The sequence below is a fragment of the Myotis davidii genome, unplaced genomic scaffold (assembly GCF_000327345.1).
Source record: "Myotis davidii unplaced genomic scaffold, ASM32734v1 scaffold9, whole genome shotgun sequence".
Lineage (NCBI taxonomy): Eukaryota > Metazoa > Chordata > Mammalia > Chiroptera > Vespertilionidae > Myotis > Myotis davidii.
In genome coordinates, this window is record NW_006299435.1 from 1,376,890 (window position 1) to 1,402,291 (window position 25,402).

The following is a 25,402-nucleotide window of genomic DNA, read 5'->3' on the forward strand; positions in this document are numbered from 1 at the left end:
AAGGATAAAGATGATGGCAAGAGTTCAAAAGGTAAAGGTAGAGGCCAAGACAGACGGAGAAGCAAGAGATAGTGACCAAGTATCTTCTGTCTTTTCCTCTGGCATTCTGAAGATGGGAAGGACTTGAAGGGAATAAGAAACATTATTATCGGATAACTCATCTACAGGTAGTTTCTGATTTGGACATTCCCAGGTGCGGCCTGGTTATTTCACTTTGCCTATTATATTCGTTTTAAACCATGAAATTAAGATTATAGCATTGATTCAGGGCTTGTTCGTATCTTGAAAATTTTTTGCTGAAAGTCTTTGTAGAAGCCTTGTGAAGATTCCTCTTGCTCTTTCTTACCAGAAAAAAACTCAGGCTGTTAGGAGTAATGCATTAAAACTTCAGTAATTCCTGTAATACGTCTCTGATTGTGATTTTATTCAATTGGTCGATAGTGAAAATGCTCTACGAGCAAAAGTGAAGTGTTCAGTACGAATTACAAGATGTTTATAAAGCGTCCAGCAGTGAAGTTTTATTAAAGGTTGGTTCCTTCCTGCCTTTTAGATTTATCATCACTTTAGTGTTTTTATTAGGGGCTGATGGTGGTTTAGCTTCAGCTCCTTTTCTGGGAAATAGGTAAGGATAGCATAACCCAACCAGGTAAAGATGGGGGACACAGGTTCCCTGAAAGACTAGTTTGGAGATATTTTTGATAAGTGAGACACTAGGGTCTATACCTATTTTGCTTACTCAACAATTCTCCCCTTAAGGGGTATTAAGACTAAGAGACAAAGCATGTTAAAATACCTAACCTGTGCCTGCAACATTAAGCTGATTGTTGGTCATCCTCTCTCTTCCCTAAAAAAGAATGAGCCCGCTGGGTCATTCATGTTTTGCTTAATCAAAATAGAATATCTTGGGATGCTAAAGCTTTTCCAATGGCACAACCCGTAGTTTCTGAGAGAAAAAATTGTCTCAAAGAGTCACATATATTTCATGTGTTAATAAATAAACCTTGTATCTAAGTCCAAATACAGGGCACTGCTGATTTCCATACTTCCTCTCAACAGCACATTCTGATCTCCAGGGCCTGTTATGAGAACCCAGCTTCTCCTGACCTGACATTCCTTCGGGAAATTAGATACGCTTTCATTTTTGCCAAGGAAACCATGCTTTAGATAAGAACATTTTCAATCAGCCTTTATCTCATGCTATTGAAGTGTTGGTTTTTATTTTAATGTGGAAGTGTAAGGTGGCATACAGGCAATTTAAAATAACATACATGATATTGACATATTTATAGTTAGAACTTACGCATCATATTTACAGACATACAAATATAGGACAACATTTCACAAATTCTTTTACTAATTACATGTTTACAACATTTTCAGAAATAAAATCTGCTGTAAACCATCTCGCTGCAATATGTATATAAAAAACCTTCAAAATACCCATGTTTTCCTTCATTTCTATAACCATTTAAGTGCTTAGTTTTAAAAATTCATCACACTCATCGGCATAGGCACATCATTCGTCACTGCTGAGCTACAGGAAGTAAGAGAAATCAGATTCCTTGATTGGCTGTAAGACTGTATTGTTTCTCGAAAAGTGACCTGCTAGTAAGCCGCCTCCTCCTCCGAGTTGTTTCCAGAGAAAAATGGTTTGGAGTGCCGAGCATTTATGAGTTTGAAAGTCCAGAAACCCGCTGACTTACAAATCTCTGTAGTTGGCAGGGCCCACCCAGGTGGGTGGGCACAGCCTTCTCTTCCTTCACACTTCAGCACTGGGAAGGTCGCTGCTTCAATAGGAAGTTCATAAATAAACGGTTAGGTGGGACTGTTACAAAGTCATCTTCATTAGTATCTAGCAAGGCTAAATGTTAAACCGTATTTTTCAGTAAAAAAAACCAAAGGTACAACTTAAAAAATTGCACATTACGATAAAGCAACAGAATTTTGTGACATATAACTTTTACCTCAATAAGGCTTAAAATAAAAAGCAAAAACAAACCCAAAGGTACAAATGAAATACTGAATACAAATAATTTTCAACAAAAAAAATCATGATTTTTCTCATCTTGACACAGAAAAGAAATTCAATACATTTGATATTTTCCTTTCATTATCAACCAAAACTGTACAATTTTTTTCTAGCAATTCAAATGTAAAATTTGAGAAAAATACATTAACAGGTTTCATGCTATGTGTAAAATTTGAAATAAATTAAAATTTCCATTCATTCCTCTGGGAAAATTAGTTGCAAATGTTCTGAATGTTGCATTAGGTATGTCTTCTGGGATTATTCCTTGCATAATATGTGACAGAGAGTCCTGTCCTTTGCTGAGTTTCATCCAAATGGCTCGCTATAATTTGGAAGAAGTACTGAGGTTTAACGTTGACTAGAAGGAAAAATACCTATAGTTTAAAAATACATGTAACTAAATTCTAAACAAGTCACATGATTGGTGGGTGTGTTTGGAACTGTTAATGGGTCTGGGTCTAAGTACTTAAGAGACATTTTACTTTTGTTCTGTGAGGACCCTAAGCATTGGGCTTTGAGTGCAGATGTTCTGTGTTATATAATTTTAAACTAGGACAAGTGGTAATGTTCTGATGAACTTGTTTCCTTATGAGAACAGTAGAAAACACTGATTTATCAGATACTAAACATTATTTTATCCAAAGTTACTTTTATATGCTGCGTTTACATGATAAAAAGAGTGAGAACATTATGCTCAAATGCATGCATTGGTAAAGAAAACCCAGAACAGTCAACAACAGAAAAAAAACTAGATAATTAGTATTTTCACTTACGCTATTTACTTGGTTTTTAAAGACAGTGACCAAAACATACCACCGACAACTAAAAAGGGTTCAAAATATAGAGGAAGAAAGACTCACGAGGGTTAAACTCCCCCCAGAGGCTTAGATAGAGGCCCCTGGCTTTGTGCTGCAGAGACCTTGGGCCCTTCTATTCCACACAGTTGGGGAACAGGCACTAGTGGTGGAGCGGCATGAAAAGGCGGCCAGCTGTTTTTAAGATGCCGCAAGCGCTTTAGTTCAGCCACTGGAACTGACAGTTACCTGAAAGAAAGAGAAGACTCTTGGCTGTTCCCTTATTCCTTCTGCTTTGTTTCCATGGTCTTCCATTAGTCGGGGAGCTGGAAGTGCTGCTGTGACGGGAAGGTGTTGGCAGGCCCAGGTGTTCTGGGCGCAGCATGGGGGCTGAAGAGGGAGGGGGGCTCAAGGAAGTCGAAGCAAATGCTGAGTAGCGCAGGTTACTGGCCTGAGGATTTCAAACAGCCCAGGGCCTAGGACACTGGCCTTAAATACAACTTTGTCCCATTGTTTTACTATACAAAATCTAGGCTGCCTACATATTTTTGTTTTGCCTTGGACAAAAAGTCCAAATAGTCATCATATAGCTTTTAATTTTAAATGTGGCCGACAAACAGTGGAGTCATTACTTCCCCCAATCACACGAATATCTAGCTTGGAACGGTTGTCTCTATTACATGAAATACCTGGAATGTTTGTGGAAAATGCAAATACCCAGGCCATTCTAGACTCTAGCAGGGGTCCTCAAACTTTTTAAACAGGGGGCCAGTTCACTGTCCCTCAGACCGTTGGAGGGCCGGACTATATGAATAGGAGCTGTATGTTAACAAATGCTCCAGGAGACTCTACTGAACAACCAAGTTTAGAGACCAGTGCGCTAGACGTCCTGGGAACAGGTAAGGTAACAGCCTGCCTGTGCCTTCAGAGCGAACTATCCTCTGAGAAGCTCTGCGGGGACCCTTCCCTCCGGGAAAGCACAGCCACGTTAGGCGTCAGGGTTGGTTCTCGGCAATGACAGGATCACGTTTCATTTGTGAAAACCAACCGGGGCTTCAAAACAATTCAATGGAAATGGACATAACCTCCCCTAAAATGGAGAAATGAAGCAAAACATTCCTGTCAGGAATCATGGAAACAGTCCCTTTTAAGAACATGTTAGAGCTCTATTTAAGCAGACGGCTGGCAGCGTGATGGTGTTGTCCTGTTCCGTTTTGGCCAGGCAATACCCGGAGTGCTGGGAGTCCTTAAACAGCAGATAGCTGGTGCTGCGGCTGCTTGGGTGGGGCCAGTGCCAGGAGAGCCTGGACCGTCACTGCCACCTGGCTCAAACCTTTCTCTTCTAAAATGTGGAGAGGCAAACATAATTGCTCCTGAAATGGGAAAACGTGACATAAAAACAAACACAAAAGAAAGTAGGATGAACGTCACAGAACTGAAAAGAAAAAAAATAAGCATCTCTTATAATAATCAACTGAAATGTGAAAAGTCAGTACCTGGGAAAATGACCTCTGTTAATATGAGGTACACAGAGATGATATCTGACACTATCACTTTATTAACACAACTAACAGTACATAAGATTGTTTTACAAAATAGAAAATGGACATGTTACATACACTTACACAACAGGATAAGCAGAATACTATGGAGTGAAAGCAACATCTTTATCTCTGATAAATAAAAGAGCAATGCAAATTAGTCAAACCAGGCAGGTGAAAGAGAAAAGATGACAAGTTATACCAGATGGCTTAGCCTGTAGGAGAAAGCACTTTGGACATCACACACAGTAGGAATGCGAGATTATTGATGCCATCACTCAGGCTGCACTAGAGGGATGCCCACTCTCTGCATTATAGTCCTGATTGTGAAAACCAGGGCTTTTATACCAGGCAGGGATTATGGGAAGAAACTGGACAGAAAGTGGAATTCTGGTTTCATTAAAAAGAAATTATACATACTTATTAAAAAAGATAACTGAACTTTTCTCAGCTTTTCATTAGCACTTACTATATTAGGAAGTTTTACAAAGTCAGTTGCAATAAAAAATATAGCAAGTATTTATTTTGAGCAATTATTGGTTCTTATATGCTTCTTTCTTTTAAAAAAATACTTACCAGATAAAAAAGAAAAAGGTAACTGCAATCTTTTGCTCTTTTAAATGATCGACTTTGTATAAATACTTGGAGTACAACTGCAGGTATAGGCGATCTATACTTAAAATGAACTTCCAGGGTTTGCTCCTGGCAGAGACCCAGTCTCTTTGAGGCCAGCTCCTTGACCTCTCTCTGAGTGCCCTGCGGCCTGTGCACCATGTGACTGAGACACGTCCTCAGAGGCTGTGCTTTCCAGATGCAGTCAGTTACCTTCCAGCTGGCCCAGAGAACCCATGTGTTCCGAAAAGAATGCACAATTACGCCCTTCAAACCACACATGAGACAATGTGTTTTTTATCAGGTATTTTTTCAAAAGGACAAAATTCCACAGAACTGAATGATCTCTGACTCAGAAACATCTGACACTTCCCCTCCCCCAAACTCTGGAAGGCACTACTACTATTTAAACTAAAGTTTCCAACACAGTGTCCAATGTTTCAGCACCAACAGTAAACAGTTTTAAATGTTGTAAGTAACTGTCTCATTTAATATAGAAGAAACTGAAAGCAATCAAACCTCCAGGCTGACTTCTACAGGATGTTCTAAAACGACTCTATTCATTGCCTTGGGTACAGAACAGAGACTGCTGCCTAATACTTTACCTACTGTTCAGATACAATCTCCTCAACAGCCTATAAATACAAGTTCACCTAGTAAGATGGTTCAAATGGTATTGGCAATTACATAAATTCTGATTTTAAATTCTCAATAGGATTCTAGAAATGAAGCTCAATGAAAGATAAACACATAGTAAATCTGGACAGCTGCCTACCCCTGCAGTCAGCTCTAGATCATTTGCTTGTTGTGTACTGTTTAAAATGTATACACTAGGCTCAGAATAGCAATCTAGAGAAGCTACATGATTTTGGACTGACAATGCTGATCAAATTAAAATTATTAAGGTTAAATAACTAGTGCCTTCCAGATGCCCAGACAGCCAAAAGGAGACTTCAGGGCACAGTTCAGTGCAGAGATTTAAGTGAGCACAGGCCCTACAAACCAGAAAGGGTACAGCTATTTTCCGTATGAGCATCTGCTGCAGAGGTTCGGCAAGTCACAATTTCAACACTTAAAGCTGTGTCAGGCACGGAAAACAGCCCGATGGGAATTTTATTATGTCCTTTGGAACTAAAGTTCTTAGTCATATTCTAAGACAGGCTCAAGACTGTATTAGTAGAAACACTTCAGCACTTAACAGAAACAAGGCCACAGGCCAGGAGAATGGATGAATAACCAGGAGAAAAAATGCTGATCTTTTACTCTTTGTTAGTCTCCATAAATGCTTACTGACTAACGTGATGGGCTGCTCATCTGGACATATGAGGAAAGGAATTATGTACTTTAGGGGTTAATTCTTCGATGGCCAGGAAATAAAAGCACATATGTAAATATTTCTAAGTGAGAAACAAACCTCCTTTACCAAGCCCAGGAATGAGGAGAAAAACCATTGGAATGCAATCTTTCAGCTAGAGGGGGAAGGTCCAGTAATAAAGCATACAGAGAGTTAACATTAAAATACAATAAAATGCCACAAAACCCAAAAGCTGGATAGACAGACAGACAAAACTGGATTCTTCTGAATGTGCCCCAAGAGAAAGTAGTGTTTCAACCGTTCTTTTAACGCTGAGGTTTAGCTGAAGGATGTCAGAGGGGGAACAAAGATTGTCCTGTCCAAAGTGTGAGCAGGAAAGGAAACAGAAAAACAAAGTCAGTGGACCGGAAATACAGAGTTGAGTATAGAATTCAATATGATCATCTCACAATCATTCTCACTGAAATACATCTAACATTTTTTACTATGACGAATGAAAAAAAATGCTGAAAAACAAAGCTACAAAGACACCTTCTGTGTGCTGAGTTTGATTTTACTACAAAATAGCAGAATAAAATTGGCTGGAATGGTGACTGGTGTGAACATTCGGGATACATGAACAGCACTGGCTGCTGGCTGAGGGAGGTCTGAGAGCAGTGAGGGCTTCGTGAGGGAACCTCTTTCTCAGATCTTTCTTCCTCAATAACAAAAAAAAATAGCTTTCTCAGAAAACATGGACAAAACCTGGGAGCAGGCTGAGGAGAGAGAAGTTTTCAGAGAAAGCCAGGTAAATTGAGAAGGTTCAAAAAAGGAGGAAAGCCTAATAATCAGAGAAATTCACTAGCTGGTCAGGTATACTGGATGATTTGGTGTTCCTCTAAAACCAAGGCAAGCCCATCTTAATCAAGTCTTCACTAATATGTGCAAATTGAAGCTACACCACAAAGGTCTCAAAGATTACCCAAACCCTTCAGTTCATAGATGAAGCAATTAAATAAGTAAATACATCATTGGACATGATAGCAAGAAAATACTCAAACATAACATATAATAATTTTAGTACACAAGATATTGAACTCACATAGAAATTTTTATCACCCACTATAGTTTTTCAAATGTAACATATCTAATAAAAGCAAAGTAATAAAAAGAATACCCACATGCCCAATCTTATCAGAAGTTTTTAATAGTCACCTTATTCTTTTTAAAAAATATATATTTTATTCATTTTTTACAGAGAGGAAGGGAGAGGGATAGAGAGTTAGAAACATCGATCAGCTGCCTCCTACGCACCCCCTACTGGGGATGTGCCCGCTACCAAGGTACATGCCCCTGACCAGAATCGAACCTGGGACCCTTCACTCCACAGGCCGACGCTCTATCCACTGAGCCAAACCGGTTAGGGCATAGTCACCTTATTCTTTAATATTTTATTCATAACTTACCTTGTAAACGCTTGAAATTATATTGAGAAGGGAAATTGCCTTTTATACATAGAATCTGATATTAATATTTATAATATTAAATTTTACATTATACAAAGGTGATCATTTTTACATCCCCGATTTTCTTTATAAGTCAAGCAGATCAATGGGGATGTGCAGTAATTCAGAGCGCCCAGAAGCAGGGGAAACCGAGGAAGAGGAGGAGGCAAAGGCTTTCTCTTTCCTTCTTAGCAGAAGGGCCTGATAATGCTAGTTTGAACCTATGAGTTTGTATATTCATTCATTTTCCTTCACTTTGTTCTAAGCAAATGACTCATTTTTTTTTTTTTTTAGCAGAAGTTGCAGTATAACAGGAACCCATCTAAAAGTGGTGGTGGTGGTGGTGGTGGTAGAGAGTAGAGGCAGAGAAGAGGAAGAGGTGGCCTATGTGGAATGTCCATTTCCCCCTTCTGGTGAGGAAGAGAGGGAGAGGAAGGATAAGAAACCCTTTCTAACTATCCAGTATTTTAAAATTATATTGCTTTCTACCTCCTGACTTCAAATAGCACAGTTCTGGTAGGAATAGGGACAACCTGGACCTCAATAAATACTATTCACCACTGCTTGGCAAATGCTGAATTAAATGCATGCTTTAAGGCACTCTGTATTTCGCTGATTGCAGGTACATTCTGAAGAATTTCAGTGTGTGCACTTTAAATTTGAGGTAGATGATGGTTCCATAAAGCCCAGCATACAGGGCCCATGACTCTAAACACTGGTAAACAGAGTCTTTTCAACAGGCTTGACATAGGTTAATTCTACTAACATGTCTTGCTGTTTAGGGCTGTTTTCTGCATTCTTCTATGTATGCTCTCTTTAATCACTCATATCTTTCCTCTGGTTGCCATTCCCTGACCCATGACATTCTTTTGTTCAGGACATGATGGTATGTAAGCGGGCAGGTACTGGGCATGCTTGTGTAATGTGATGAGCAGGTAGGAACATATTTAGTAGACAAAAGGGAAGCAATGAATGTTAATGTGAACTTCTGAGTATTAGAACCTGCTCGTTAATATGAGCCTTTAGGAAACTATGAAAATGGAAAAAAATTTTGAATTTGTTCATATTGCAATTAAAGGTCCTTGCTAACTTCCACCAAACGTATTTCAATTCTTTCATTTTATAATTCTTTTAAAAAAAACCGAAAAAGTGAAAAATACATAGTAGAATCACGATCTACTTAATAAAAGGAGGAAAAAACACACTGACTAATGCAGACGCTCTATGGAGCTGAAAGAGAAAACCGCTCGTTGGACAAGTGATGCTGAACCCTTCGCAAGTCATGGCGAGTGAAGAGACAGGAATGGTGAGCTGGGTAAAAAAAGAGCCACTGTTGTGAAAGCTATTAGGACAAGGGCTTAACTTCAAGAAAAGGAGTGGAATTGTTGAGTCCGGGGGCCAATACTGGATTTCTGATTAAGGAGATAGAAGAATCATGTTTTTCTCCTTGAAGGAGAAAATGATGACAGGAACTGTAATGACTGTGGTTAATGAAAAAAACGTATAAAATGTTACCAAGTTGTTTATTTCTCTAAATTTAATTTCATTAAATATTAATTTCTTTTTTAATAAATATATTTTTTTATTGTTTAAGATATTACATATGTGTCCTTATCCCCACGTTACCCCCTACCCCCCGCTCGTGCCACCAACCCCGTGTTGTCCGCGTCTATTGGTTAGGCCTATATGCTTGCATATAAGTCCTTTGGTTGATCTCTCCCTAAATATTATATTTCTTGAGAGTATCATGCTTAGTTGGTGTAACATAATTGTTTTTAAAAGGGTAAAATGAATAAAAAGTGTATCAAGTTCATATCCCCTAATCACATTTATAAAGTTTAGTTTTTTGTACTATTAAAGGCAATAGAGCTGTGACTGAGGAAGTCAGAGGCAATAAATCTCAATAGTAGTACAAGAGCCTAGAAATAGCCTCTTGGGTGCTAAATGCTAAATTCCAAAGTTTTAGAGCTTGGTGGGAAAACGGGAAATCTGAACAAAGTCTGTAATTCAGTTAACAGCACTGCCCCAGTGTGTGTTAGTCTGGATACGTACTATGTTTATATAGATGTTACCAGTAGAGGAACCTGGGTGAAGTGTACACAATAACTCTCGGAGATGTTTTTGCAACATTTCTCTAAGTCTAAAATTATTTCAAAATAAACAAATAAGAAAAGTATTACAAGTGTGAAAATACTTGAAACCCACTCAAGCATTCTCAATCGAAGATGCACTTATTTTGAAACACAGACTCTATTATGCATGAAGATGTATTACAAGTCAAAGAGCAAATGGGTATGTTTAGGAAAATGTCAGAATAACTATTTTTGATTACTTAGCATTAGTTGTATTACAATACATTTAAAATTATATGTGGGGGTGAGCTGGAGAGAGTTAAAGGGGGGAAAAGGGGACATATGTAATACTTTCAATAATAAAATTTAAAATAAATAAATTTATATGTGTATGATTTTTTTGCTTGGTCCTTGGAAATTATTAAGGAAAACTGCTCAAAGTATACTGATTGCCTCTAGGAACACAAAATCATGTTAGTAATGATCAGTTTAGTTCAAAGCTAGCCCTATAAGGTTATAGATACTTGCATTTCTGAAAGATTTTAGGAAAATAATAACCATCTATTTAAGCAATATAAAAATGATGAATTTATTACCTGAGGCACACCAATTTTTCTGCAAGCTTCTAGGAAATTCTCCACATTTCGCCTGCATTTTGCTATTGACAATTTAGGCTGTAAAGGAAGAAAAATGTGATGTTACTAGCAAAGTTTTAAAAATTTTCCTAATGTTAAAAATATTCTTGCCAGTTGCTTTATAAACTCAATCCTCTAGATCAGAGTCAGCAAACTTTTTCTTAAAGGATCAAATAAATGTTAGTCTTGAGGGCCTTATGATCTGTTGCAATTACTCAATTCTGTTAATAGCCTGAAGGAACATATAATATATAAACAAGCGGGACTGTGTTCCAATAAAATTTTATTACAAAAACAGGAGCTGGCCTTTGCCTTAGCTCTCTAGCTACATCTCCTGCCGTTTGCACCCACACCTTGTGCAGGATCAATCTGAACAAGTTAAAATTCCTTGAATGTGCCATGATCTTCCTTATCTTTCAAATCTAGAAATACTATGTCAGAATTCCTACAATTTTACCTCTTCTGGGAGGGCCTTCCTGAATTCTTTAGGCAGAAACAAGTGATCCATTTTTTGTACTCCTATTGCACACCTCTTACAGACCTCTCTTCTAACATTTAGCACACTGCTGTAAGTCATTGTCTATGTGCCCATTTTCTTCTCTAGTAGAAGGGTAGGGAGGCAGGGACTGCACTATTCGTATTTGCATCTCTAGCATTCTGCACAATGCCTGCCATTGTACTTAATAAATGTCTGATGAACAGCCAACATTTTTTAACATAATAAACTTACTACAGCTGGTGAGGGAACGTGAATACTTGGGACAGATCGAGGCCACACATGATTGGCCAAATGGCAAAGAACAACACCATCGGTTAGAGCTGCTCCAAGATCACAAGGCAGAGATACTTTCAAACGGTACTCAATATGCTAAAAGAACAGAAAAACACGTAATATATTAACTGAAGAGTGGCTGACACACAGGACATAATGGAATTATAAAGTTACAAATACCTTTATAATCCCTATTTTATCCTTCTATCTAAGTCAATAGGTTAAGGATATCAATTACATATATATGGCAGTCAGGACATAGTGGTGCAAAATAAAACAAGAGAAATTCATTCATAATTTTCTGATTAAAAAAACAACTAGCCCTAGTGGGTTGGCTCAGTGGATAGGGTGTCAGCCTGCATTCCAAAGGGTCCTGGGTTTTATTCCAATCAAGGACACGTACCTCAGTTGCAGGCTCCTCCCGGCCTGGGCCCTGGTTGGGGTTTGCGCAGGAGGCAACCACTCGATGTGTTTCTCTCACATCGATATTTCTTTCCCTCTCTTCCACTCTCTCTAAAAATCAATGGAAAAATATCCTCAGGTGAGGATTAAAAAAAATAAACAAAAAAACTAGATTCTCTTTTAACTCCAAAATAAAAAAATAAATACTAAAAAATAAATGATGTGTGATATGTATATGAGTATATACATATAAATTATTATTACTCCTATAAGATATCTTACATGAAGCAGAAAACATTTTTAAATGAGTAGGGCCAGCTTTATAGAAAAACCCATCTCATTTTCCAAGTAAACAGTTGAAAGAATTTTAATAGCAAAATTACTTTTACATTCATCATACAATGGGTACTTCTTTACTCTGTTAAAAATTGTAAGTCACAAATAATTGATTACAGGATTATAATGAAAAAGTGTAATTTCAAGGTAATGTACACACTTTCCGTAGCTGATCTATTGATTCCAATTCTTCTTCTCTCTGCCTTGTATTCTGTCTTGTTATGGGATCTGTAGAATCAGTGGTAGGTTCAGAAGATGAAAGAAGGGTTGAACCATGACCTAAAAAAATATTAATATGTAAGACAGAAAGGTGATTTGCCAGTGTTGGAAAAATACTCTGATCCATCTGATCACAGTTTTCTTTCAAGTATAGCACTTTCTACTTCTGGATTAACTCTTAAAAATGAATTCATTATGCTAATTTTCAAATATACAAAATCAAAGTGAGAATAGTATAAAAAACCAACAAATGCCCATTACCCATTTGGCTAAACTACTTTTGCTTAATCACGTCCACTTCATAATGTTTTTATTGAAAAATAAAACACATACAGAAAATTATACATAAATCATAAGCGAACACCGCAATGAATTATCTTCACAAAGTGGACACAACCAGGTAAATAAATGCAACATTACTAACACCCAGAAGCTCCTCTAAGCTATCTTCAGTACCCAAAGATTATTTCTACCACCACAGGTTCCAACCATGTACTTCCTGACTCCTCTAACACCAGAATAGTTTTGTCCATATTTGAACTTTTTATGAATGAAACTATATTTATGTGTGCATGCTTTTGTGTCTTCTTATAATAAACACTATAAGATTTATCCATGTTGTGTATGTTAATATGATCATCTTCCTTGCTTATAAGGTATCCCACTGTATAAATATACTACAATTTTTAATCCATTCTATCACTGATAGACATTAAGTTTGGAGCTATTATGAAAAATGTTGATATGAATCTTTTTGTACATATCTTTTGGTATGCATGTATACATATTTCAGAAGGTAAAATTGCTAGTTATAGGCTATACAAATGTTCAACATTAGTAGATAATGTAAACAGTTTTCCATACTAATTTACAATCTCATCAGCAGTATGTCTCTGGTTTGATTTTAAATCTCACTGCAAGTGCAACTATCAGTTATATTAAAGGAAGTTTTGGACTTGAAATGTTTTTAATTCCAGGAAGTAACTTCTTTTAGGACCAGGCAGAAATTTTTCATATTAACTAAAAACAAAAAACACACACAAAAAAGAGACTAGATTAAAAAAAATTTACAGATTTCTTTAAGAACACAGAAAGAAAAAATTGGAAAGAGAGCTCATATAGAGAAGAGAAACATTCTCTAAAGCGTTTAAAAAAAGTATTTTATTTGTTCAAACACTATAACCTGCTTTTAGGTGGTATAAAGAAACTCTTTAAAAAACAACAACTGTTTACATTAGAGAGAGAAAAGGAGAGAGGGAAAGGGTTGGGATGTGACAGGGAGGGAGAGAGAGAGAAACATCAATTTGTTGTTCCACTTATTTATGCATTCATTGGTTGTTTCTTGGATGTATTCTGACTGGGGAATGAATCTGCAACCTTGGTGTTTTGAGCTGATGCTCTAACCAACTGAGTTACCTGGCCAGGGCCAAGAAACTTTCTAATTAAAACTAATTCAGGCCCTGGCCAGTGTGGTTCAGTTGTTTGGAGTGTCAACCTGTACACCTAAAAAGGTGGAGGGTTCAATTCCTGGTCGTGGCATACGCCCAGGCTGCACAGTCAATCACCAGTTGATACAAGTACAGGAGGCAACCAATTGATGGTTATTTCCCACATCGACGTTTCTCTCTGTCTCTCCCTTGCTCTCTTGAAAAATCAGATTTAAAAAAATTAAAAACAACAAGTTCAAACAAGATTCTCCTGCTTTAATGTCAGCGAGATCACAGATAAATGCAGAGTCTAAAGCTCCTGCCAAGGTGACATCTTAGGGTAGAAGTTTAAAAGCATGTAATAGCGCCCTGGCTAGTTTGGCTCAGTGGATAGAGCGTCAGCCTGTGGACTGAAGGGTCCTGGGTTCGATTCTGGTCAAGGGTACATGCTTGGGTTGCGGCTCAGTCCCCAGTAGGGGGCGTGCAGGAGGCAGCCAATCCATGATTCTCATCATTGATGTTCCTATCTCTATTCCCCTCCCTTTCTCTCTGAAATAAATAAAAGTATATTAAAAAATAAATAAATAAAAGCATGTAACAGTAAATGTCATTGTATAAAGCATTCCCTCCTTCCCCTTTAGCCACTACCTCCTACCTTTATTTGTTTCTGCCCTGACACCTGCTCGGAAAAGGAAGCTTTCAGGGCGCTGGGGCTGGTTTCTCTGGGTAGCAGCAGGAAAAGAATATGCAGGAGAATGATGAACTAAATCGGCCCAGAGAGTAAATTAGATAAAAAGAGATGGAAAATCATTAAATATGTAACAGACATATGTCACAAAAGTTCAATAAATGAAAAAAATCAAATTAATTATGGCAATGATATAAAAGGATAATAATTTTGTTAATACAAAATCTGGCACAGAAAAGTAACCCTATGTGTATTTTTGATTGTCATGTTATTTTGCTGTATCAATAAAGGTAGAATGAACGTTAATATATTGAATATAGTCTCCTGCAAACCTATAGCACTGCTAGCTCATGCTCATTTGTTCATACCAAATGGCTGACTAGTTGAACAACCAGCTGAATTAAAAAATTTAAAATGTGCAGAAAGTTCCCAAAATTGTGTCTGATTTCTCATCTCTAAGAGGTAATTTATCAGCCAGGTGGGTACTTTAAATATTGCGGGGGGGGGGGGGCACTTTTTAAAGAAAATGATTGTCTAACCACTATGCTGTACCCCTGAAACTAATAAAAAATAATATTGAATGTAAACAGTAATCGAAAAAAAAACTTTATGAAGAAAATCCTGGTAAAGAATTATAATCTTGATGTGGTAAACTGCACCTTTGTGTCTATTACCTGTTTCTGTTGTAGGTGAACCTGATACAGCATTAGGTCTGTCATCATTCTGTGGAGAAAAAGAGATATATAAATACTTATTATTCAAGAGGTACTCTCCACATTTATGGGAACATTAGGATTATAAAAGAGAAAAAAACCCATGCAACTTTCCTTCAAAATTAAGTCTAGAAATGAAAATTTGGACTACTGATTTAATTTTATATGTTTTTTACACTTAATAAGAACAGGTACTACACAAGATCTTAGCCAAAAGGCTAAGAAGTGATTATATTTTTTTTAAGGCCAAATTTTTTATTTCTATAGAATACAAGGTTTGCATTCTCTAAAGACAGTCCTATTGTATAATAAGCCTTTCTTATGACTGAAAAAAAGATCATTTATTGGGAAATGTACAGGAGAGAATAAAATTTTATTTTATAATAGTATTTTTCTGGTATAGTTTCTAAAGTATTCTCCCCTCTCCTCTGCAGAATAATATTTAATGTGTTAAGAAAGAGTGATGAACGTTTTTTATTTCAGTTAGGAAACAAGGTGTTTAAATATTATACATAGCGGTATTTCTAGACTAGAATTTGAATCCAAGATGTTTTTAATTCATTGAACAAAGGAACTGTAAAAAGGAAGACGAGGTAGGTCAACTGGTATAAAGTTTACCTAAATAAAGGAAAATGTAGTTAAACTAATTTAAAAAGAAGTGTTGGGCCTGGATAGTGTAGCTCAGTGGTTGAGTGTCAACCCATGAACCAAGAGATCACTGGTTCAATTCCTGGTCAGGGCATATACTCAGGTTGTGGGCTTCCTCCCCAGTGAGGGGGCAGGGGGGCAGCTGACTGCTATTACTCTGTCATGGATGTTTCTATCTCTCTCTCCCTCTCCCTTCCACTCTCTCTCAAATCAATAAAACATAAAAAAAGAAGGAAAAAAAAAAAGAAGTGTTGGGCCCAGACAGTATGGCACAGTGGTTGAGCTTCAACCCATGAACCAGGTCATGGTTCGATTCCTGGTCAGCACACATGCCTGGGGTTGAGAGCTAAATCCCTAGTAGGGGGAATGCAGGAGGCAGCCGATTAATGATTATCTCTTATGATTGATATTTCTCTCTCTCTGCCTTCCTCTCTCTGAAATCAATAAAAACATAAAAATTTAAAAAAAGAAGTGTTGGCTGGTTGGATTAAAGTTGTTGAAGAATAACTGGGTACTAGAATAATAATTTTTTAGGCCTTGATATGTAATTATACTCAAAAATTTAAATACAACTTTACAATAACTAACATATTTTGAATAGAATGACTTTAAAACACACATACATATCTGCTCCCATTTCCCCCTCCTTTTTGGTTTCAATATTTCCAGAAATTTTTTTTAATAGATTTTTTATTTCAGACAGGAAGGGAGAGGGGGAGAGATAGAAACATCAATGATGAGAGAGAATCATTGATTGGCTGCCTCCTACATGCTCCCTGCTGGGGATCAAGCCCGCAACCAGGGCATGTGTCCTTGACGGGAATCAAACCCAGGACCCTTGAGTCCACAGGCCAACACTCTAGCCACTGAGCCAAGCTGGCTAGGGCATTTCCAGAAATCTCTTATTTCTAATTGGAGTTGGGTCAGATTAAACGGAATTTTAACTGCTACAATAAATAAATACATAAATAGGAGCCATGATTCTTAGACTGATCTGGAAGACAATTTTGTGGTAACTATTCCTTGATCTGACACTCTTAGTCTGAGAACTAAGATTTAAAAAGAAAGCTGCATTCTTGAGTAAGGTAATGGACTACATTCTCATTAGTGAAAAAGAGAACATGTTCAACAAGTTTACAGATGGCAATAAACTAAATTTAGAATGTTGAGAAGAAATGGAATTTAAATAAATAAATTTAACTTAAAATAACAAGAACTACTAAAAGAAATTTACAGGCAAACGAGGCAAAAGCTGGATATCTTTATAAAGAAACAAAAGACTATCCTTATTTTTAAAAAAATATGAGCTAGATGCCGAAACCGGTTTGGCTCAGTGGATAGACTTATTAGTAGGAGTTAGGCTAAGGGAAAAAAATGATAAAGTTACAGCAACTTTATTAGATGAGAGAAGGAAGAGTTGAAAAAAATTCTACCGAATGGTTACATTGCCATCTCCCATCTACACTAATAAAAGAGAAAGATGCAAATTGATCATCATTCCATGACACCCATCAGCCAATCGGGAGCATGCAAATTAACCCAACGAAGATGGCGGGTTAATTTTTAAAAAATGAGCTAGAAAGGAGAAAGCTAGTTAGCCAAATAAAGACTTGTTCAAGGACCAATGGCACAAACAGAAAAATGAAAAAGGTAGAGATTATTCCATACATATATATATATATATAGGCAGCCTCTTGCGCGAGCGCTGGCACCAAGTGGCCTGCATCCCGAGGACAGGTGTCCTCAGGAGCCAGGCTGCTCTGAGCCTGTAGGCCCATGTGTAGGCCCAGAGCGGCTGGGGTCCTGGAATGTCCTGGCCACTCCAGACTATGCACGCAGGCACCGAGCAGCTGGGGGTGGGGTGGGAACATCCCCAAGACACAGGCACTCTGAGCCAGTGTGTGCGCAAGTGGCCGGGGCGGGGTGCCAATGTCTCCCGCAGCGAGTGAGCAGACAGCAGGGCCCTGCTTGCCCCTGGCCCTGGCGGCGAAGGGCAAGCAGGCCTCCACAGAAAGCAGACACCAGGGCCTGCGGTGGCATCAACCAGGCAGGTCCACAGAGAGCGGAGAACCACAGGGAGTAGGCCGGGCTTAGGACCCCCCCCCCCCGCCATGCATGAATTTTGTGCACCAGGCCCCTAGTTTATTTACAAAAAAAAGTTCCATCATTTCAACGTATGTATATATGTGCTTTATGTTTTTTATTATTTATTTACCACAAGTAAAGGTCAGGAATTGTTATCTTTTAAATTTTTTTTAACTGTTTCACTTCATTACTGCTGTGTATGTGCTCCATGTGAGTGACGTAGGTGCTTATGCAGGTGGGTTCCAACTTACGGCGAAAATCGCATTATGTTGCGCCGTAGGAACAGATCTCTGAGGTAACCCGAGGACCTACTGTAAACTTTTTTCACTACTCATTCAGGTACATGTAGCATCAGAGGGGTGCATCAGGTTACAGATGTTATAAAACTGGGGTCAGCATTTAGAAGGACATGATGTAAGAATTTGAAACTACTATGGTCAATTAGAGAAGTAAAAATGTTCAAAAAAGCAAAATTAAGTCTTTTGGAAAACAAAAGATATAAGATGTAGAAATTATCATTTAGTTAAATTGTCATTTAACTAAAACATTTGAGAATTATAGTAGATACTGAGCAAATGAATATTGAAATGGAAAAGGCGGCCTAATGCTCTGTAAGATGTGTTTCATGCTCAGCCCCAGGAGAGCTCGAATGAGAGATATATTTGTAGTTGGAGACAGTGGAACCAAAATGGAAGGAAGAGAACTTGTGAAAGTTCATAAGGCTGGGTGGGAAAGGCATGTAAAAGGATCAGAGTTTATTGAAGGATAAGACAAGGGTGACATAATAATAATTTTCAAATATAAAGAATATTTGAAGCCAGAACCGGTTTGGCTCAGTGGATAGAGCGTCGGCCTGCGGACTGAAAGGTCCCGGGTTCGATTCCGGTCAAGGGCATGTACCTTGTTTGCGGGCACATCTCCAGTAGGGAGGCAGCTGATCAATGTTTCTCTCTCATCGATGTTTCTAACTCTCTATCTCTCTCCTTTCCTCTCTGCAAAAAATCAATAAAAATAAATAAATAAATAAAAGAATATTTGAAGACTGTTATTTACTAGAAAAATCTCCACTCTGGAAAGAAATAAGCGTAAACCACAGGAGCACAGACAGTGAGGATTATTAATCGTATCTTATGTATCATATGATAACAAAGATGGAATTACCATCCATATGGGCCTTTAAAAAATAATATATTACAGGTTCTTTATTTAGGTTTCCAGGTTAGATGAGGTCCATCACAACTATTCCATATATGCTGCTGAGCGCAAAAGCAGCCACATATAATACATAAACAAATGGCTGTGTAGCAACAAAACTATTTACCAAAATAGATCTCCTAGGGCCACTGTAGAGGGTTTTGGCAGTAACAGTTTGAGGTCTGGAACTCAAATTACTTTGCATGTATCAGAGTAAATTTGATATTAGTCAAAATAAAATAACTCATGACAAAAGAAAAACCACTGATAAGAGAAATAGAATGACATTTATAAAGAATTAACACAGGCTTTATGACTGTTTCTGGTATGATAAAACTTTCACAAAACTTTAAGTGAAATTAATGTTAAACAAATAGTTTTATAACTTAAGTACATTTCATATAATCCTAGACGCCCGACTGCTTGCTGTTAGACCAATCCACTGGAAAAGTTAAGACCTCCACTACATACCACCACCCCAAAGTTCCTGGTAAATTACAGTAACAAAAGATACCTTAAGAGGTGTGAAGGCAGAAGAGTGAGGCAGGGTACCAGCACAGCCCACTTGCTTCAAACCTGACAGCAACTAAATTTCAAAAGAGAAAGAGAAGAAACAGAAGGCAGGATTTATGTTAGCAAAATGTCAGGCAGGCCCTGGCCAGTGTGGCTCATTTGGTTAGGCATCATCTGATGAACCCAAAGGTTGCTGGTATGAATCCTGTCAGGGCACATGCCCCAGTTGCAGGCTAGATCTCCAGTGGGAGTGGGGGTGGGGGGTCGTGCAGGAGGCAGCCAATCCATCCATGTCTTACTCTCACATTGATGTTTCTCTCTCTTCCTTCCCTTCCCTCTAAAAATCAATTTTAAAAAATCTTAAAAAACAAGCAGATCTGGTCAGTAAAATTAGAAAAGGAAAGGTCATTTACAAACTTTCAAATAGTTTACTAAGATAATACTAGTACAGAAAGAATATTGGGGGCGGGGTAACCCTATTTATATATATAAAAGCCTAAGCGACCAGCAAACCATTTGACCAGTAGCTATGACACACACCAACCACTAGGGCACAGAAACTCAACGCAGGAGCAGAAAGCACAGGCATGAAAACATGGGACAGACTGATGAATCTCAGAGGGAAGGGGGGAGGGTAGGAAGAGATTAACCAAAGATCTTATATGCACACTAGAGGCCTGGGGCGCAGATTTGTGCACTGGTGGGGTCCCTCGGCCTGGCCTGTGCCCTCTCACAATCCGGGACCCCTTGGGGAATGTCAGAGAGCTGGTTTTGGCCCAATCCATGCAGGCCAGGCCAAGGGATCCCATTGGTGCATGAATCCATGCGCTGGGCCTCTAGTTTAGAAATAAAAGAGAGCATCATGTGTGGTAATTTTAGCAAAATAGCCTTAAAACTAATGAGTCCTGTGTGTTCCTATGACAGAAGAAAAAAAGTCCAGTCAAAGAGCTCATTTTAATTGAGCAGAACCAGCCCTAACAGGTTTGGCTCAGTGGATGGAGCATCGGCCTGCAGAATGAAAGGTCCCAGGTTCGATTCCAGCTAAGGGCATGTACCTTGGTTGTGGGCACATCCCCAGTAGGGGGTGTGCAGGAGGCAGCTGATCAATGTTTCTCTCTCATCGATGTTTTCAACTCTCTATCCCTCTTCCTTCCTCTCTTGTGAAAAATCAATAAAATATAAATAAATAAATAAATAATTGAGCAGAACCAGCATGGAAGAACAACATTTTTTCAAAATTAATCCAAATGAGGTGTATTATATTTAATAGTTCTGATGTGAAGACAGAACATGAGAATTCTGCGCCACACCTTAAGGATGAACCAGCATTTCATTTCTACCTCTGAGCAAGTTCTTTTCTTTAAATCCTTTTTCCATTCACCACCCTACATGTAACTAATTAGAGACAGTGAGTGTTAGTATTTGTTGCACATAATTTTGATCACAGATAAAAGCTGCTCAAAACATGACAATTTTTTCATTTGGTCGTGGATGGAAATCAGAGAAGACAGGACTTTCACAAAGGGGGTTGGATAAGACTGTACCTATTAAAACAACAAAATGCCAAAGGCTGAATGATATTAAAGACTTTATTAGTTGAATAATTTTAAGAAATTTAAATTAGGAACACAAATATCTGAACCTGGGGACAGATGAACAAGAACACATGTGGGTGTTTAGAAAAAAGGTGTGTAGGTGGTCAATAAAATAAATACAACTATTTTTAATGAGAGTTGGTAGCAATGTCTTCCCTCACCCCACCCCACCCCAAAGCATGTAGCATACAGTACAACATAATTTATCTTAAGGCAGAAAAAAGTGAAGAAATGTACCAAAGAACAACAGTAATACAATGTGTATACTTTACCTGTTGAGATTTCCTGGGCCTCCTTATAATCAAACTGTTAGGTCTGATCAAATAATTGAGTCGATATCCCCTCCCCTGGGAAACTGACCTTTAGATCATTTCCCAACCAATATTCCCTTACATTTAGACCATCTGCTAAGACCAGTAACTTTACCCTGACTTGCCTAGGATCTGGACCTGCCCAGAGAATTCCTAGCCAAAAAAGCCCGCCTAGAGTTTTTTAAAACCTCTGACTCCTGGTCCCTGGGTTCTGGTGCCATTTTGGGGCTTTGCCCATCTGGTTTCCAGATAACCTAATAAATTTATAATTTTTTACCACTTTTGGCATCAAGCATACCTTTGTTGGTGACACTACCACAAATGTACTAGAATTACTGTCAATTTCAAATGTAAAAGGGCGAAAAGCCATTATTTTGGCAAAGAAGGAAAAAAGGAGTGGAGGGAAGAGAAAGTATCTAGAGATGGGATATAGATGCAGATGGGACACAGATGAAAGCAACAGAAACCTGAAGAGCAGCCCCAAGAGAAGGTTAGTACAACTGACATTAAATATTACTAATACTTATCCCCAGTGGGGGGCATGCAGGAGGCAGATCAATGATTCTCTTTCATCACTGATGTTTCTCTCTCTCTCTCCTTCCTTCCTCTATGAAATCAATAAAAAATATATTTTAAAAATAATAAAAAAATGTGACTTTTTTTGCAGTGTTGGACACTATCTGGCACACAAAAATATGTGAGACATGGCCCTTGGCGCCACCTTCCCCCTGCTTTTTAACAAGAGAACAAATCCATTTTATTTATTTGCTCTTCAATAAGTTTAAATCCTTGAGGGGTACAACATTACAGATTCTGTGTCCATGGCTTTAGCAAGGAGGTTGCTTTGGAATTTAGATCCAACCATGCCACTGTTTGCATGAGCATGAGTTGCCTTTCCCCAGATTACTTTGGTTTTGTTCGGTCTGCCACCAGGAGTCACTGTGTTGTTCTTAGTTTATACACGTAAGTACATCTCTTGCCTAGACAGCATTCACTCAGGCATAAACCTTAAATTTTAAGAAGAGCAGTACAGGCCCTCTGGTTCCGGAGAACCCACTCATGGCCAGCGAAAATGGCCTTGGATCACAGCCTCCAGGCACTTCTGTCACTGTAGAAGCCCTGTTCCAAGCAGGCCTTCTTAGGCTCCAAGATGGGAGAAAGAGTAAAGGCCAGCTCATTTAGGGGAGACATGAATATTGATAAATAAAATACAAGTTTATTGAAATGGCTGAAGGCCATTTCAAGTTCCATGCTAAGAGGATTGTACTGTTTCAAATTCCACTTTTTTCTTGGCAAAAAGTCTGGACACTCAGACTTATATTACTATATGCGTCCTTAAATCTCATCTTTGGTTTCCAAAATTGTTTTCAATTATAGTATGGGAGGCAATACAGCATGGTGTTTAATGCAGGTTCTCAAGTCAGCCAATTCTAGACTTAAACCCAGCCTGGCACTTACTAGCTATGTGACCTTGGACAAGTTACATTCTGGACAAGACACATTCTGTGCCTCAGGAATCATTTGTAAAATGGTGATAAATTAACCTTAAGGTTGCTGTGAGCAGAGAATGAGATAATTCTGGTAAGCTGTCTGAATCATCAAAGGCTCTTAATATCTCTGCATTAATTTAAATTATTAGTTGCTTCTCATGCCAATTAATTTCCACTAAAACTCAGAAGTTGGTGGTTACATTTATCTATAAAACTGCCCAGTTAAAATGTGCTTCATCTCTCTCAAAGGAAATGATGATTGCAGAACACACAGAAATTTAAACAGACAATGGAAATTAACGTACTAGGACTCTCATGCTGAAGTATGCAGTTCATGCAGTAGTATGCACAATGGCAGCAGTTACTAACACATAAGACAGGAGTTGATATAGACAGCAGATTTTTGAACTGCTAGCTTTCAATAATACTGTGAAAAAATAACATAAAACGTGATGGGAAAAGCATATGTAAATGGTTAAAATTATCTTTCAAGGCTGATCAAAGTTAAACTTTCAATAAAGTTCTCATAATATATTGCTTTTTGGCTGATGAAACAGGCAATAAAAGTAAACCAGTGTTAAAAAAGATCAGTATATAGCATTCCAAGTTAATGCTTCCCTTGAATGTAAAAATGGGCATGGAGATGTAATTTTTTCAAGTTTCGGATTTTCAGTAGCTTAAGAGAAATGATAAAATAGGATGCCAAATACACAGCTGTATAATTAGCATCATGGAGTAAAGGAACCCATTTAACATACAGGTGACTCATGAGTTAAATTAATTATTAATAAAATAAGTGCACCTGGAATTAGAAATATTTAAAAAACTCCCAACACACATACAAAGGCAATATGGTTCTCAATGCAAATAGTTTACGTTTGCAACATTAACAAAGATATTTTAATCATAGCTGCAGAACACAGACCACTGGATAAATCATGGATAGTAATGTAGGCAAACAGTTCAAGCTATTTTGTATAGCATTGAATAATGATGCCCATCATGTTTTATGATATTGAGATTATTTCTGAATGAAAAATACAATAGCTATTGTCCAATCTCTAGACACAGCAATTTAAAACTTCATTTTGTGCAAGGCTCTTACCACTAACAAGGCACTATCATCAGTATGTTGAGACCTTCTGGATGGGAAGGGACACTGGAGAGGTGGAAAAAATGAAGCAATGTCAAAACAAGCTGCAAACACGTGACATATTTCACAAATACACAAGCAAAGAGCCATATTAAGACATAATTGTGAAGATGCTAACATACAGGACCCCATTCAATGTCATTTTGATTCACATACCATAAGAGCTAGTAAGTTGATTTTGAGTAATGATTTTCTTCCAAAGAGGTTAAACAACTTCAAATATCTTACTTGCCTATAAACTTTCTAAAGCAAAGAGGGAACAGGGATTATTCTTTGTTCACAGAAGAGAAAGCTGAAGTATAGATGGAGCAGTAACATGAAGAATTTGTCAGTGAGTGAGCCAGTGACAAATAAAAACAATCAACTCAAGAGTCATGATATCTAGTTTAGGTATCTCTTTATTACCTTTCTCAGATAAAACAATAATTGAGAATTTTAGCACTGTTATATTCCTGAAAAACTTTAATTTTTAGATAATGAATTCTCCAGAATGACCATTAAAGAAGAAAATGTGGGGAAAAAAGGAAGAGTGTGTTAACTAATGTGTACAAGTGTACAAGTATAATCAATAACATACATGCTTAGGAAATGAGCAATGAAGTTGAAAATACTATGTGGAGTCTTTTTTTGTTTAATACTAACACCATTCAGCCATGCCGGATTCCCCTCTGGAACTCTCACTACGTGATACGCTTCGAAAGTGGATGAGGCCCTAACCGGTTTGGCTCAGTGGATAGAGTGTCAGCCTGCGGACTGAAGGGTCCCAGGTTCAATTCCAGTAAAGGACATGTACCTTGGTTGCGGGCACATCCACAGTGGGGGGTGTGCAGGAGGCGGCTGATCAATGTTTCTCTTTCATCGATGTTTCTAACTCTATCCCTCTCCCTTCCTCTCTCTAATAAATCAATAAAATATATTAAAAAAAAAAAAGAAAGTGGATGAGGAAGATGATACCTCTGGTGGGGATAAGGGAAGGAAATAATCTCCAGATGGATGGGTATAGTTTTAAAACCCTCTGATCTACAGATTCTGATAAACTCCCGGGCTTGTGTTTTCTTCTATCCAATAAAAAGAATTTTGTGAGGGAAAATAGCAATATTTTGATCACTGAAAGCACATGCCAAACATTTCATTTCCATTGCAATAAAAATTCAAAAATAAAGGTGATTATAAAGACTTACCTCACCATCTAAGGGGTGTTGCTGTTTTTGTGGACTGTGTGATGTTTTCTGCTACAAACCCCCAACCCCCCCCCCAAAAAGGAAAACTGGTTAGAAGCTGGAACACTAGAAATTATAAATTCTATTTACTAAAATAATCATATTCGGTATTTCTTATGTATAACATTTTTCTAGATTTACTGGTTAGAAGATA

General features: G+C 37.9%; 2 protein-coding genes and 1 pseudogene across 2 annotated transcripts in view; 1 reads left to right on the forward strand and 2 right to left on the reverse strand.

Moving 5' to 3' along the window:
• IQCG (IQ motif containing G) overlaps positions 1-3,240 on the forward strand; it is a 45,728-nt gene extending 42,488 nt beyond the window's left edge. Inside the window, exon 12 of the mRNA XM_006775016.2 lies at positions 1-3,240. This exon is cut by the window's left edge and continues 84 nt beyond it. Within this exon, the coding sequence (XP_006775079.1) occupies positions 1-72 (72 nt within the window). The 3' untranslated portion in view covers positions 73-3,240.
• Positions 3,241-3,632: 392 nt separating this feature from the next.
• Positions 3,633-25,402, reverse strand: part of LRCH3 (leucine-rich repeats and calponin homology (CH) domain containing 3) — a 103,929-nt gene continuing 82,159 nt past the window's right edge. The window contains exons 13-22 of the mRNA XM_015571316.1: positions 25,210-25,260; positions 23,981-24,034; positions 19,481-19,552; positions 15,001-15,049; positions 14,294-14,401; positions 12,153-12,271; positions 11,213-11,350; positions 10,444-10,521; positions 6,590-6,646; positions 3,633-4,196 (exon numbers count right to left, since the gene is read on the reverse strand). Of these exons, the coding sequence (XP_015426802.1) occupies positions 4,071-4,196; positions 6,590-6,646; positions 10,444-10,521; positions 11,213-11,350; positions 12,153-12,271; positions 14,294-14,401; positions 15,001-15,049; positions 19,481-19,552; positions 23,981-24,034; positions 25,210-25,260 (852 nt within the window). The 3' untranslated portion in view covers positions 3,633-4,070. The remainder of the gene's footprint in view (positions 4,197-6,589; positions 6,647-10,443; positions 10,522-11,212; positions 11,351-12,152; positions 12,272-14,293; positions 14,402-15,000; positions 15,050-19,480; positions 19,553-23,980; positions 24,035-25,209; positions 25,261-25,402) is intronic.
• Positions 22,124-22,576, reverse strand: LOC107184870 (annotated as a pseudogene).